This window comes from Salmo salar, chromosome ssa14 (assembly GCF_905237065.1).
Source record: "Salmo salar chromosome ssa14, Ssal_v3.1, whole genome shotgun sequence".
Lineage (NCBI taxonomy): Eukaryota > Metazoa > Chordata > Actinopteri > Salmoniformes > Salmonidae > Salmo > Salmo salar.
Window position 1 is genome coordinate 15,580,080 of NC_059455.1, and position 14,661 is coordinate 15,594,740.

Genomic DNA, 14,661 nt, shown 5'->3' on the forward strand with positions numbered 1-14,661 from the left:
ATTCTGATATATTCCGCTACCCGCGCCGCGCATGTGTCCCTGGTGCGCAAGGTGCTTGGGAGATTGCTGGAGCATGACCTATACATCAATGCTGAGAAGTGTGTGTTCTCCAAACGAGCCGTCTCCTTCCTGGGTTATCGCATTTCCACCACGGGGGTGTGGATGGAGTGTGACCGCGTTAAGGCCGTGTGTAATTGGCCGACTCCAACCACGGTGAAGGAAGTGCAGCGGTTCTTAGGGTTTGCCAATTACTACCGGAGGTTTATCTGGGGTTTTGGCCAGGTAGCGGCTCCCATTACCTCACTGCTGAAGGGGGGGCCGGTGCGTTTGCGATGGTCGCCGGAGGTGGACAGCGCCTTCAATAGGTTGAAGGTGCTGTTTACCGAGGCACCCGTGTTGGCACACCCGGACCCTTCTCTAGCATTCATAGTGGAGGTGGACGCATCCGAGGCTGGGGTGGGTGCCGTGCTATCACAGCGCTTGGGTGTGCCGCTGAAACTCCGCCCCTGTGCTTTCTTTTCGAAGAAGCTCAGTTCGGCAGAGCGCAACTATGATGTGGGGGACAGGGAGTTGTTAGCGGTGGTAAAAGCCTTGAGGGTGTGGAGACACTGGCTTGAGGGGGCTAAGCACCCCTTTCTCATCTGGACTGACCATCGGAATCTGGAGTATATCCGGGCAGCTAGGAGACAGAATCCGCGTCAGGCAAGGTGGGCCATGTTCTTCACCCGGTTTAGGTTCACTATTTCCTATAGACCAGGCTCCCTTAACACGAGGGCCGACGCGCTGTCACGTCTCTATGACACGGAGGATAGGCCCATCGATCCTACTCCCATCATTCCGGCTTCTAGGCTGGTGGCACCGGTGGTATGTGAGTTGGACTCAGACATCGAGCGGGAGTTAAGGGTGGAGCCCGCGCCGTCACAGTGTCCCGCGGGCCGCATGTACGTGCCGCTTGGTGTCCATGATCAATTGATTCGGTGGGCCCACACACTACCCTCTTCGGGTCATCCTGGTGTAGCGAGGACAGTGTGAGGTCTCAGGGGGAAGTACTGGTGGCCCACCTTGGCTAAGGACGTGAGGTTCTACGTCTCTTCCTGTTCGGTGTGTGCTCAGAGTAAGACTCCTAGGCATCTCCCGAGAGGGAAGTTACAGCCCCTCCCCGTTCCACAACAGCCATGGTCTCAACGGTCAGTGGACTTCCTGACCGATCAACCTCCGTCTCAGGGGAACACTACGGTTCTGGTCGTTGTGGATCGGTTTTCAAAGTCCTGCCGTCTCCTCCCGTTGCCCGGTCTCCCTACGGCCCTGCAGACTGCGGAGGCCCTATTTACCCATGTCTTCTGGCACTACGGGGTGCCGGAGGACATTGTCTCTGATCGAGGTCCCCAGTTCACGTCTAGGGTATGGAAGGTGTTTATGGAGCATCTGGGGGTCTCGGTTAGCTTGACCTCCGGTTATCACCCTGAGAGTAATGGGCAGGCGGAGAGGGTGAACCAGGAGGTGGGCAGGTTTCTGCGATCGTATTGCCAGGACCGGCCAGGGGAGTGGGCGAGGTACATTCCATGCGCTGAGTTGGCCCAGAACTCACTTTGTTACTCCTCCACTAACCTGTCACCTTTTCAGTGTGTGTTGGGTTACCAGCCAGTCATGGCACCAGAGCCAGACTGAGGCTCCTGCGGTGGACGACTGGGTGCAGCGCTCCAAGGAGACCCGGAGAGCCGTCCAGGAATCCCTGAAGCAAGCCAGTGGATGGCAGAAGAGGAGTGCTGACCGCCACCACAGTGAGGCCCCCGTGTTCGTACCAGGGGACAGGGTCTGGCTCTCGACCCGGAACCTGCCCCTCCGCTTGCCCTGCCGGAAGCTGGGGCCGCAGTGTGTGGGGCCCTTCAAAGTCCTGAGGAGGATAAACGAGGTGTGTTATAGGTTACAACTCCCTTCTTATTACCGTATTAACCTCTCGTTTCATGTGTCTCTCCTCAGGCCGGTGGTAGCTGGTCCCCTGCAGGAAGGTGAGGTGCCGGAGGTCCCGCCGCCCCCTCTGGACATCGGGGGCTCCCCGGCGTACAGCATAAGGGCCATTCTGGACTCGAGACGGCGGGTGAGGGGCCTGCAGTACCTCGTGGACTGGGAGGGGTACGGCCCGGAGGAGAGGTGCTGGGTACCGGTGGAGGACGTCTTGGACCCGTCCCTGTTGAGGGATTTCCATCGCCTCCACCCGGAGCGCCCTGCGCCTCGCCTTCTGGGTCCGCCTGCTCTTTGTGCGGGATTATTATCATTGTATGCTGTGCGTGGTAACACGCTGTTTGTTGCACATTTTTCAGTGGTGCGTATGTTTGCGCAAGCTGTGTTTTGTCCCTTGTGTTTGGGGCACTTTTGTTTGTAGTGCGCTCTGTGCGCTGTTTGGGTTGGCTTGTTGTTTGGTCAGTGTGCCTATTAAAGCCATTACCCTGAATCGCTGCTTTCCTGCACTTGATTCCTCGTCAGCAAACACCCACGCCTTACAGAATCCCGCACCCAGATGGAGTCAGCAGGAGCAGCTGACAACCCCCTTCCTTCGATGGAGATACGTGTGCTCCATCACACCTCAGTCCTCCATCGGATTGGTTCTGCGATGGACCAAATGATGGAGAGGATGGACCGATGGGAGAGGAGTGTTCTCCTCTCTCACCCTCCGGCTCCTCCGACTCCACCACCTTCTCATCCCACTGTGTCCGGCTCCGGCGCCCTTCATCTTGCGCCCCGAGGGAGTATGATGGAGCGGCAGCTGGGTTCCAGGGATTTCTGCTCCAGCTCGAGGTGTACCTGGCTACCGTGAGACCTGCTCCCTCGGGGAGGAGAGTGTGAGTGTCCTCGTTTTCTGCCTGAAGGGCCGAGCTCAGGAATGGGCCAACGCAGTCTGGAATGGTCCGGACTCGGCGAGGGACCACTATCCGGAGTTCACCCGCCGCTTGGGGTTTAGTTACCCGCTACCTCTCATCGCTACGGCGGTGGAATCATTTCACGGAGCAAAATTCATCACGAAACTGGATCTCAGGAGCACGTTTAACCTGGTGTGTATTAAGGATGGAGACGAGTGGAAGACAGCATTTAGTACCACATTGGGCCATTATGAGTACCTCGTCATGCCGTATGGGTTAAAGAATGCTCCAGCCGTCTTTCAATCCTTTGTAGACGAGATTCTCAGGGACCTGCACGGGCAGGGCATGGTTGTCTATATCGATGATATTCTGATATATTCCGCTACCCGCGCCACGCATGTGTCCCTGGTGCGCAAGGTGCTTGGGAGATTGCTGGAGCATGACCTATACATCAATGCTGAGAAGTGTGTGTTCTCCAAACGAGCCGTCTCCTTCCTGGGTTATCGCATTTCCACCACGGGGGTGTGGATGGAGTGTGACCGCGTTAAGGCCGTGTGTAATTGGTCTGGCTCTCGACCCGGAACCTGCCCCTCCGCTTGCCCTGCCGGAAGCTGGGGCCGCAGTGTGTGGGGCCCTTCAAAGTCCTGAGGAGGATAAACGAGGTGTGTTATAGGTTACAACTCCCTTCTTATTACCGTATTAACCTCTCGTTTCATGTGTCTCTCCTCAGGCCGGTGGTAGCTGGTCCCCTGCAGGAAGGTGAGGTGCCGGAGGTCCCGCCGCCCCCTCTGGACATCGGGGGCTCCCCGGCGTACAGCATAAGGGCCATTCTGGACTCGAGACGGCGGGTGAGGGGCCTGCAGTACCTCGTGGACTGGGAGGGGTACGGCCCGGAGGAGAGGTGCTGGGTACCGGTGGAGGACGTCTTGGACCCGTCCCTGTTGAGGGATTTCCATCGCCTCCACCCGGAGCGCCCTGCGCCTCGCCTTCTGGGTCCGCCTGCTCTTTGTGCGGGATTATTATCATTGTATGCTGTGCGTGGTTACACGCTGTTTGTTGCACATTTTTCAGTGGTGCGTATGTTTGCGCAAGCTGTGTTTTGTCCCTTGTGTTTGGGGCACTTTTGTTTGTAGTGCGCTCTGTGCGCTGTTTGGGTTGGCTTGTTGTTTGGTCAGTGTGCCTATTAAAGCCATTACCCTGAATCGCTGTTTTCCTGCACTTGATTCCTCGTCAGCAAACACCCACCCCATTACAGTCAGGAATTGTGAAAAACTGAGTTTAAATGTATTTGGCTAAGGTGTATGTAAACTTCTGACTTCAACTGTATCTACTGCTTGGATAATTCCATGTGAGCAATTGGTTTAATCTCATTCTTTAATTTACATTTTTGGTTGAGTTGGAGACATGAATCCAACATATCATTTTTATTAACTTGTCGACTCTTTATTTTTTAATTGCATTTCAAAAGTGACATTGAATTGTGTTTGGTTGTCAAATCAACAAAATATCAACATTTGAAGTAGATTTACTTTATGTTGGATCGTTCCATCTATTCCACTGACTTAGTCTGGCTTTAATTCCAGAATTGTCTACAAATTAATAATTGATATGTTGGATTCATGTCGCCATCTCAACTAAAAATCTAAGTTAAAGAATAGGACTAAATCAAATCAAACTTTATTAAAAGTGCTTTTAAAATTTAATTGGATTTGATTTAGTCCTATTCTTTAACTTAGATTTTTTGTTGAGATTGAGACGTTAATCCAACATATCAATACATATAATATAATAATCACCCCTAAAACCTGTAAACTCAGGAGTTGTTTACTTCACATACAGTATCTTTTACTAGTTTACAGTTTTTATCACATTTCTTCCACAAAATGTACCATATACGTCAGAGGGAGAAAGGGGGTCTCCGTTACCAGTCTCTTTCTTTTTCTAAGCACTCGCTTCCTCTTTTTGTGCTAATGTCATCATGATTTTTTACATTCAAGTTGCTTTGAGGACTGTTAGCGTGCTTCCTATATGATAATGGGGCTATTGCGAAAGGACACCATATGTTTCTTTATGCTTGTTCCTATAGGTGTATGCCGTATAAATAAGAATGTAAAAACTGATGTAGAACAAAAGATGTAGCCCCACCAGCCACCAAACTCACCCAGCTCCGACTCAGTGATCACAGCGAACAAGGACAGCTCCATTGTTCATCTGTCATCTCACTTTTATATTCATATATTCACACATGTCATCCAGCTTGACTCTTTAACAGCATCTGGGCACTGAGCCCATGGGTGGAGGTGCCATGGCCCTTCACATCTGTCTGTGAGTCTGAGGAATGGCTGTGTGCCAAGGCTAGGAGCCATTAAACTACTGTACCGTACAGAGCAGATTAAGGTTAGGTTTGTCATGGTAGTAGGAGACAGACGACCTGAAGAGTTAGACATGTTACTCAGCCCTCTGGAATAGTTTCACAGGCAGTCTATTAATAACCATTTATGCTCTGAAGAGAATGAGTCAGTTAATGTTCAAGAGGTCAGCCCCGTGTGGTTAGTCTGTAGACTCAACAGTCCGTGACAACTTAAGTACATTGAAAATACAGTGATGAGAAGGAGTGGGACGGAGTGAGTATGATTAGGCATATCGAAACAGAGACTGAATTTATAAAAGGATTTTTCGAAATGATGGAGAAACAGAGATATTAACAAAGCAAGCGACAGGCGATTGGACTCATGCCACCCGTGGAATTTGAAACCCCAAAGGCTCATGGGACAGCTGTGAAAATAAATCTTCACATGAAGTGGAGTTTGAGGGAGAAAATATATCAGATATTTTTCTATTCGACCACAGAGACAAGTTAGGTAACTGGGGTGGAAATTAGGGAAGATTGTGGCTTGTGGAAGGATTTAACAAAGTCTGTGACATTCACAATATGCTGTAATCGAATTACCACCGGTCCATATAAAATGATCATCTGTTACATTAGAATAAACGTACACATTTATTATTAAAGAAACATTAATCCCATTGAATAAACATGAGTGTAATGTATGTACTGTGCAGTGTTTATATTTCATGTGGTATTAGCATAGTTTCTGTATGGCAAGTATTGTCACGACACCTACGGAAGGTGGCGCCCCTCCTCGCCCGGGCGGTGCTCGGCGGTCGTTGTCGCCGGTCTACTAGCTGCCATCGATTTATGTTTCACGTTCTGTTAGTTAGGCCTAGGTTAGTTGCGCACCTGTTTTGTGTTAGTGGTTAGTGGGGAAGGATATTTAGGCTAGCTAGTTAGGTTTGTTGTTTGTGCGGGATTGTTCGTTTGTTCAGGGTGTGTTTTGTTACGAGGTTCTGTGGTTTGCCTTTTGGAGTTACGTTATTCGTTTTAGGCTGCGTCCCTGGTTACGTTCTTTTAGGGTGGTGCGTTTCTTTCTGCACACCTTGCACTCCATACCTTTTTGCATATTTTCCGTGTGGATATTTTATTAAATTCATTCACGGAATCATTCTGTCTCCTGCGCCGTTGTGACAAGTATGGAGATTGTTGTGGTTTTGGCAGGCTTTCCCTCCTTCTCTGAGCACTTCCTTTATTTTAAATTTTAAATGTTTGGTCATTTTGCAGAAGCTCTTATCCAGAACAACTTACATGCATTTTCTTACTGCAAATCAAACCCATAACCCTGGTGTTGCAAGTGCCATGCTCTACCAACTGAACCAACCGTCCTGTCGGTCTGTAGAGATAGACATTTCAAATAAAGACAGACAGGAACCTTGGGCAATGTGTGCAAGACTTGTTGAAGGGACTAGAGAGATTGAACAACCGTGAAAAGAACCAGACTCATGAGGGGATGCCCATTCTATGGCTGGCATATGGCATGATTGCATCACAGTCTATTTGGGTTGTTGGGAATTTTTTTTAAGCATAAAGCTCAGTTGCTCACATCGGGTGGCGGGTATATTACTTTTCATGTAATAGTGCAATGGAAATCTACCTGATTACTTTACGAAAGGACTCAGTCATGCCATGAGTTTTGTGCCAGTGACAAATCTAGGGTAAATGACTTCCTGGGTGGATTCTAGTCAGCACAACGGATATTGGGGAAATTAAAGTTTCATTTAATGACAACATCTTAGTCCTAGATACACAAACGATTACATTACCCAAAAGTCTTAGCTGGACCAATGAACAACATTGACAAAACGTTAGCCGCCACGTCCCCCAAGTCCTCTCTTTACTATAACACATCTATACAGATGTCATCTCTTCCTCTGCTTATGGAAGTCATCACTGAATGGTTTGTTCGACGGATTAATAGATGAGGTACTGCTTACATGACATATTACTGCACTGTCGAACTACTCACACTGCCTACACCCCAGGAGTTAAGATGTTTAATCCACACACTTTGCCATTTAAGACGTCGTAGGCCACCAGACCCAAGCCTTTTCAAGCTGGGATCGATTGGCAGAGCCACACATAGATCCAAAATAGAAACTGTTTATTTAATCATTGTCTGCTTGACCACAATTGCAAACTTCCCAAACTGTATGCATATATTTTTTTAGGAACTAAGTCGGGCTTCAACCTACTCTTAAATGTTGTAATGGAAGAATGCAATTTTGTAATTGGGTAGTGCATCATCAGTTCATCTTGTCACTGCAGACCTCGGTGAGCTATTTATAACTTGTCAGAAATATCCAGATCAACTAGTCCATGTCAGCTAACGTTTTTTTTAGCTAGGTCTTTTAGCCCATTGATTTTGTTGTAATGTTTGAGTCATTCAGATATCACACGAACACACAGAAGACATAGCACAATGTAGAATTGCAGGAAATTAGCTTTATTAACTGCAACATCTTCTCTCCACTCCATGGCAAAATGTGTAGAATTGCAGGAAATCAGCTTTAAACCTGCAAAATGTTCTCTCCGCCAACAAGAGGGATGTGAACAGTTTTTGTCATCAACCATAGAAATAGACGTGGCACTCGGGCACCCCTTCCATCCCCAATGAAAAGGTTTGGGAACCACTGAGACTACACCTCTGATTGCATTGCATTTCATTGCAGTTATTTGTTATGAGGGTTCATTCAGTGACGACTGTTCTACAGATTCTGATCATGACCATTAACTGTCTTAGCTTATGGTCAATGCAAATATTTGATTATTTTCACATACTCCATACTCTGAATCTTCACCATTTGGAAGTGATCCATGTTTTAGCTCACCATGACCACTAATTAATTCCCACAATAAGATGTATTACTCAGCAGTCCAGGTCAGCCAGAAGGAGAGGAGGGTGTGGTGGAGTACTAATCATTTGGCATAAAGTCCATTGCTTAGTGATCATACTGTTCTCTCAAACAAGGGTGATACTGGGTCCCATACTTGTCAACTATCTTAAAACTGCTAAGCCTAAATCAAATCCTTTATTGAACCAAATGCAGGAATCCCTGAGGGAAATATGAAATGGACCCACACTGGAGACATCCAGTAAAATGAAACAGTGCTCTTTTGTGTCCATATTCATATTTGACAGGAAACCTCGTTCAACGAACAGCGGAGGGTTGCGGAAAAGTTGTACCGAGGACAGCTAATGCCAAAGGTCTCCAGCTGGAGACACATGTTCGTTCCCTGCCCACCACACTACCGGTCAGACTATCCTCCATGAGTTGCATGTTCTTGGAGATGAGAATGGGAAACCCCAGTTTTAGATATGAGTTGAAGTCAGTCTAGTGATGTGTAGCTAATTGTCATTGTTAGTGTTATTAATGCATTATAACAGCTTGACTAACACAATGTGTTTTCATTGAAAAGGATTGTAAATAAACTGTCTGTCAGTGTTTTGTTGAGATTCATTTTGGATTACCTCTGCGCAGAAAGTAAGGCGGGGTTGCAAAGCTACAAAATAATTATTTATTTGACACATTACACAGTTAGATCAGTAATGCTGATGGAAGTCAAGCACTGAATGTAACCATTACAATACTTATTTCAAAGGTCATTAGTCAAAGGTTGAAGGTCAATAGTAGCTCAGATCATATGAACCATTCAATGAAATGGCTGATTGAAGTGGAGTAAGTATAATTGGTTAGCGCTATCTGGTATGCCAAATGTCAAAATGTCAACTTCAATGGGGGTGTCGTCAGAGTTGGGACGTCCCAATGATCCCATTTAGACTTTTCCAAATAGAATTGTTCGAAACGGGTCCTCATCAAGACTGGTCTAATTGGAGTAAAGCGAAATGTCTTCCTCAGTCTTCCAGAAAATCATTTTTCAACTCCTACTGTTTTTACACAAGAGATTATGATGTCATATTTCAGTCGGGGGAGAGGGGCTGCCTGGGAAAGTAATTATGGATGGAAAAAAGACATGGAAACTCTGAGGAGCTACTTTTCACCCTTAAAGGGTCACGTAAACCCATCCAGGGAAAGTTTGAGAACGATACTGTATTTTCAAATATACCACAAATGATAATATATGATGTAATGTCGTATTCAGCATATTGTGAAATAACAGTGATGGCATAGCAGAATTGGGAGTAATCAACAATAAATGATCCATTCTAAATGTTATGGTATGTGTAAATATACCCACCATTCATTCTCTCAATATGATCTGATAGATTGATCCGATTGGATATTCTCCACGTCCAAAAATCAAACATACTTCAAAAAGATATCTAAATCTATAATTGCTGTGGTTTGTCGTAGATTTGTAAACAATACCCTATCAATCAAACCAATGGTAGAAGATATGCATAGTCTGTAGGTTGTGTCAATGCAGGTACACCAGTCTCTCAGTCCATCTTTTCACTTAATGCTAATTCACCATGCTGAATTTCGAGCTTATCCACTCACTCTCTCAGGCACTAAATCACCCCCTTATGGCAACATACAAAGAAATATGTCACAGGTTGGGTACTTGTACACTTAACTGAAGCTTGTAGCCTTCATTTATGTTAAACATTTAGAAATAATGAATTCATTTAGTGTGAACAGGACTTTTTTTATGCTGCCAAATTGCTTCGGATTGAGTGTACGCTCAGAAATAATACAATTTTTCACAACCCATTTTGCAAGTGCTTGGGTCTGCTAAATGATTAAAATGTAAAATAAAAACAAATATTTCTTTATATAATCATTTAGAATATATATATATATATATATATATATATATATATATATATAATGCATAATAGTCATTTATAGTTAACATTTTATATAACACTGAAAGTAATCATTCTAGTTATTTAAAGAACACAAAATACAGCTTCAAAGACGACTCCAACAAATCCAGACGTTGACTCAAATTTCCATGAGCTCTGATTGTCTCCATTTCAGGCCGCCGCTACAACGTTGCCATGGCAAGCCACAGGTATAGTTGCTTGTCCATCATCCGGTTTACCATATATGGACTTCGACAGATTTCACGGGCAGCATGCTCAGCCAGTGACAAATCGCAATGCTCTTCCAGAAATTTTAAGGGAGGTGGAGCTATTGTTGAATAAGTCACTCTAAACCCCGTCCACTCGCGAATTCAGAAATTATATAAAAGAGGGGCACCAGCAACACTGTGCAGTTATCTGACAACCTTTGATGACTTATTAGACGAACAGCAGCTACACGCGGTTCACCTGGGGGAGAAAAAAAAATCGATGTTCGCAATTCGCATTCGATAGTAAAGAGGCTACTGGGACAATTTGGATTATCATAATGGAGGATGTTAGGACTTTCCTTCACTTTGGAGTTTTACTCTCATCGGTACTATTCACAACTGGAGCAGCTGGTAAGTTTGACCGTTTGATAATCAGTTGCAAAATTACTCAGCCCTGCGGCTCAGAGGAAAAAATGTAAAATATGTGTATTTAAATCCATATATGTAAGCTATAGATCTTAATTCATCTTTAGGCTAAAGTCCTACTTCGTGGATGATATCTTGTTTTTTTTCTTCTGCTTTATCAATATAATGTAGCACATCTACGTTGTGGAGAACAGATAACTAGATAATCATGGCTTTTATTCTCCTGGGTTGCAGGTGAAGATTATTTCCCTGAGGCAATGGATGTTCAGTGGGTGTCCAATAACTTCAAGACTATTCTAACATGGGGCCCTGAGCCTACCAACTACACATACACTGTTGAATTTTCTAGGTAAGTAGCCTGCATCATATCGCAGCATTCTCACTCTGCACTGTTCATCACATCACTATTGCTACACAACAACAACAACAAAAACATCCCGTCAGCACAAACAAATGGACCACTTTCTGGGTGAATATTTTACTATATGTCAACAGAATGCCAACTTAAAACTGAGTGTACGACCTACAGTGCCCTCCGTAGTTATTGGGGCATGAAGCATTTTTTTTCTTCTTTTGGCTCTATACTCCAAGTTTGGATTTGAAATCAAACAATTACTATGTCGTTAAAGTATAGATTCTCAGCTTTTGTTTGTGTACATATTGGTTCCACCAATTAGAAACGACAACACTCTTTATTCATAGTCACCACCATTTTAGGGGACCAAAAGTATTGAGACAAATTCACTTATGTGTAGTAAAACGTTTAGTATTTGGTCCCATATTCATAGCACGTAATGACTACATCAAGCTTGGGACTACACATTTGTTGGATGCATTTGCTGTTTGTAGAAATGAATGGTAAATAATGTATTGTGTCATTTTGGAGTCACACTTATTGGTAAATAAGAATAGAATGTTTCTAAACAGTTCTGCATTAATGTGGATGCTACCATGATTACGGGTAATCCTGAATGAATCGTGAATAATGATGAGTGAGAAAGTTAGACACACAAATATCATATCCCCAAGACATGCAAACCTCTCATTACAATAACAGGGGAGGTTAGCATTCTCACTCATCATTATTCACGATTCATTCAGGATTATCCGTAATCCTGGTAGCATCCACATAATGTAGAAGTGTTTAGAAACGTATTCTATTCTTATTTACAATAAGAGTGACTCCAAAATGACACAATACATTCATTTCTATTGGGCACAAAATAATCTGAAACACAACCAAAACAAACAGCAAATGCAGCCAACAAATGTGTAGAGTCACAAGCTTGATGTAGTTATTGCATGCTATGAATATGGGACCAAATCCTTAACTTTTTACCACTGAGTGAATTTGTCCCAATACTTTGGTCCCCTAAAATGGGGGGGGTCTATGTATAAAAGTGTTGTTATTTCTAAAATGGTGAAACCAATATGTACAAAAATACCCTAAAATAAAAGCTGATAATCTATAGTTTAACCTCATAGTAATTGTTTGATTTAAAATCTAAACCTTTGGAGTATAGAGCCAAAAGAAGGGGGGAAAAATGCTTCAATGTCCCAATAATTACAGAGGGCACTGTATACCTAACACCCAACTACACACTACCACTTCATTCATTTGAAGTGAATGACAGAAAAGTACAGTTCAAGGACTCTGACTGATGGACTGTGTTTTGTTCAGGGTTGGTAAGGACAGACAAAGGAACCCTCACTGCATCCGGAGCTCGAGGACAGAGTGTGACCTCACCAACGAGCTGCGGAACCTGCAGGAGACTTACTCTGCCGACATCCTATCAGAACCCCTACCCGGCGTTACCTCTGACCTTGTGGAGTTCCCCTACACCCGAGCCGAGAGGTTCAGCCCTTACAAACACAGTGAGTGTTATCACATTATTCATCTGCCCTAAATTGCATTGTCTTATAGTACAATTTTTCTAGGTCATTCATTATTTACATTGTTATTGTGTTGTACAATAATTACATTATAGAATTATTATATTAGAAAGGTTCATTTCGCTGGGTATTTTTTTTAATCAAATACTTCATTGCTGTGTTAGTAACGGTATTCAAATTAAGGCTACGGTGCCTAACTTGCATCCTCTTCTCAGCTAAAATAGGAGGACCTGCTTTCAAGATTGTGCAGAGCGAAGACAAGACCAAGATGACGCTCCACATCCAGGACCCTCTCACTCCCCTCTACAAAGATGACCAGCTGTTAACGATCAGAGACATCTTCAAGAACGACCTGAAATACAGAGTCGTATACAACAAAGCTGGGAGCACAGGAAAGGTGAGTTGAACAGTCAGACATACAGTCATTGTAAATGCTTTTGAGACTATACCGGTCAAGGGAGGACTGGCCATAGGGCAGTTCTGGCAAATACCAGATGGGCTGGTCCATTTCTACCTCAGTGGGCAGGTTTAAATTGAGGGGTTTGCCCAAAATTACAATTATATGGCTAATAATGGGGGCCTGTAGGCAAAATAATTGCCATTGTGGGGACCTGGACGGAAGGAATTGGCCAGTATGTTAAATGCCCAAGCCGATTTTTGGTCCCAGTCCATCCCGGATACCTGTCGATTCCCTCCAATGACAACACAAACAGTGTGTAACTTGAAATAATACTAAACTGTAAACTCCTGTCTACAGAAAGAGAAGATGTCAGACCTGAGAAATGTAGAGCTGACCAATCTGGATAAAGGACAGAGCTACTGCTTCATGGTGGCAGCATATATCCCCTCTCGTTCTGCACAGAAGAGACTGGGAGATTGGAGCAAGGCACAGTGCTCACCCAGAGAGGGCAAGACCATCTTTGAGGGTAAGTGACCCCACAATGCAAAACACATGTGTTAGGGGTGAGGTGGAGAGAATTGAAGAAGGGTGAAATTCAGTGGATTCAATTAAATGTGTAGGGGATTGAGTAACTACAAAAAAATATTGTTGATAAAGAAATTGCAATGTGGGCAAGTTAGAATAGTAATTTTTACTGTAGGCTACAATGCTTAGCAACTTCAATTAAATGATCGTGTTAAATAGAAAATGTTTTCTTTCCTCAGAATTCAGCTTTGGTGTGATCTCGGGTGCCATTGGCATCATGCTGGCTATATTCATCATCCTCATCACTCTCACCGTGGTGTGTTGCAAACGCTGCTGCTGCAAAAAGACCAAAACGGTGGACAAGGATAACCTGCAGATGAGTCCAGTGTAAAGGTGTGTGTGATGGTGCTACCTGACCAACCCTTTCAGAGGGAGGAAGCTATGCTCCCAATAATCTAGCACAAATGTCAAAACACTGGAAAATGTGAAATGTTAGCATTGTCTTTTTTAAATGTCATTATGAGCTGGTTCTTTTAAATGGCAAGATAATTTTTTTACATTACTTATTTATGTTTTATACCAATGTTGAACAAGTACATTTGATTAATACATGTTATTTTTGCCACTATGTATATAAGAAATTTAATAATTTATTTCAATGTTTTATATGTTAAATGTGTATGTCTCTAAGATGTATTTTCTTATATGTTGATGATGTGTAGTTCATGTTGAATAGGATTCATCCATGTACTGTGCTGTTGAAACATGGATTTGGTACTTTTGGATGAGAGGAAGGATAGTAGGAAAATTATTACTTGTGATCACTTGTGCATTCTAGTACTTTTTACAATTAAATTCAGATGTATTCAATTCTCATTTGTCTTTCATGTAACAATATCCATGTGAGGGAACTTTGCCATAACAGTGCCATCTGGTTTGCCTTAAAATGATCTATCATACTTATATCAGTTTCAAACATGATTTGAGACAAGAGGAAAGCATTTTCATAGAGTGATTGATTGTAGCTCAATGTCTGCTTATCAGCTTATGACCTAGTAAGCCATGTGGAATACCCAGGCAGAGGGGTAACATCACAGTGCCAGAGACCTCCGAGACATGCCCAAGCTATGGGTGTAGCTCAATCTAAAAAGTGACCTCCTCTACTTCATCCAAATGGACTTAAATGC

At 44.0% G+C, this 14,661-nt stretch overlaps 1 protein-coding gene across 1 annotated transcript; it reads left to right on the forward strand.

The window, feature by feature from the left end:
* Positions 1-10,382: 10,382 nt before the first annotated feature.
* LOC106568893 (tissue factor) lies at positions 10,383-14,344 on the forward strand. Its single transcript, XM_014139680.2, has 6 exons — positions 10,383-10,641; positions 10,891-11,005; positions 12,338-12,531; positions 12,765-12,946; positions 13,307-13,475; positions 13,714-14,344. The coding sequence occupies exons 1-6, from the start codon at positions 10,569-10,571 to the stop codon at positions 13,863-13,865; spliced, it is 885 nt and encodes a 294-aa protein (XP_013995155.1). The 5' UTR covers positions 10,383-10,568; the 3' UTR covers positions 13,866-14,344.
* Positions 14,345-14,661: the final 317 nt, after the last annotated feature.

What these genes read in the sequence shown, in the direction of transcription:
- LOC106568893 (XM_014139680.2), top strand. Translation starts at nt 10,569, where the DNA reads ATGGAGGATGTTAGGACTTTCCTTCACTTTGGAGTTTTACTCTCATCG. An exon ending in ATTCACAACTGGAGCAGCTG is followed by an intron (nt 10,642 to 10,890) that starts GTAAGTTTGACC and finishes CCTGGGTTGCAG; the next exon opens with GTGAAGATTATTTCCCTGAG. An exon ending in GTTCAGCCCTTACAAACACA is followed by an intron (nt 12,532 to 12,764) that starts GTGAGTGTTATC and finishes TCCTCTTCTCAG; the next exon opens with CTAAAATAGGAGGACCTGCT.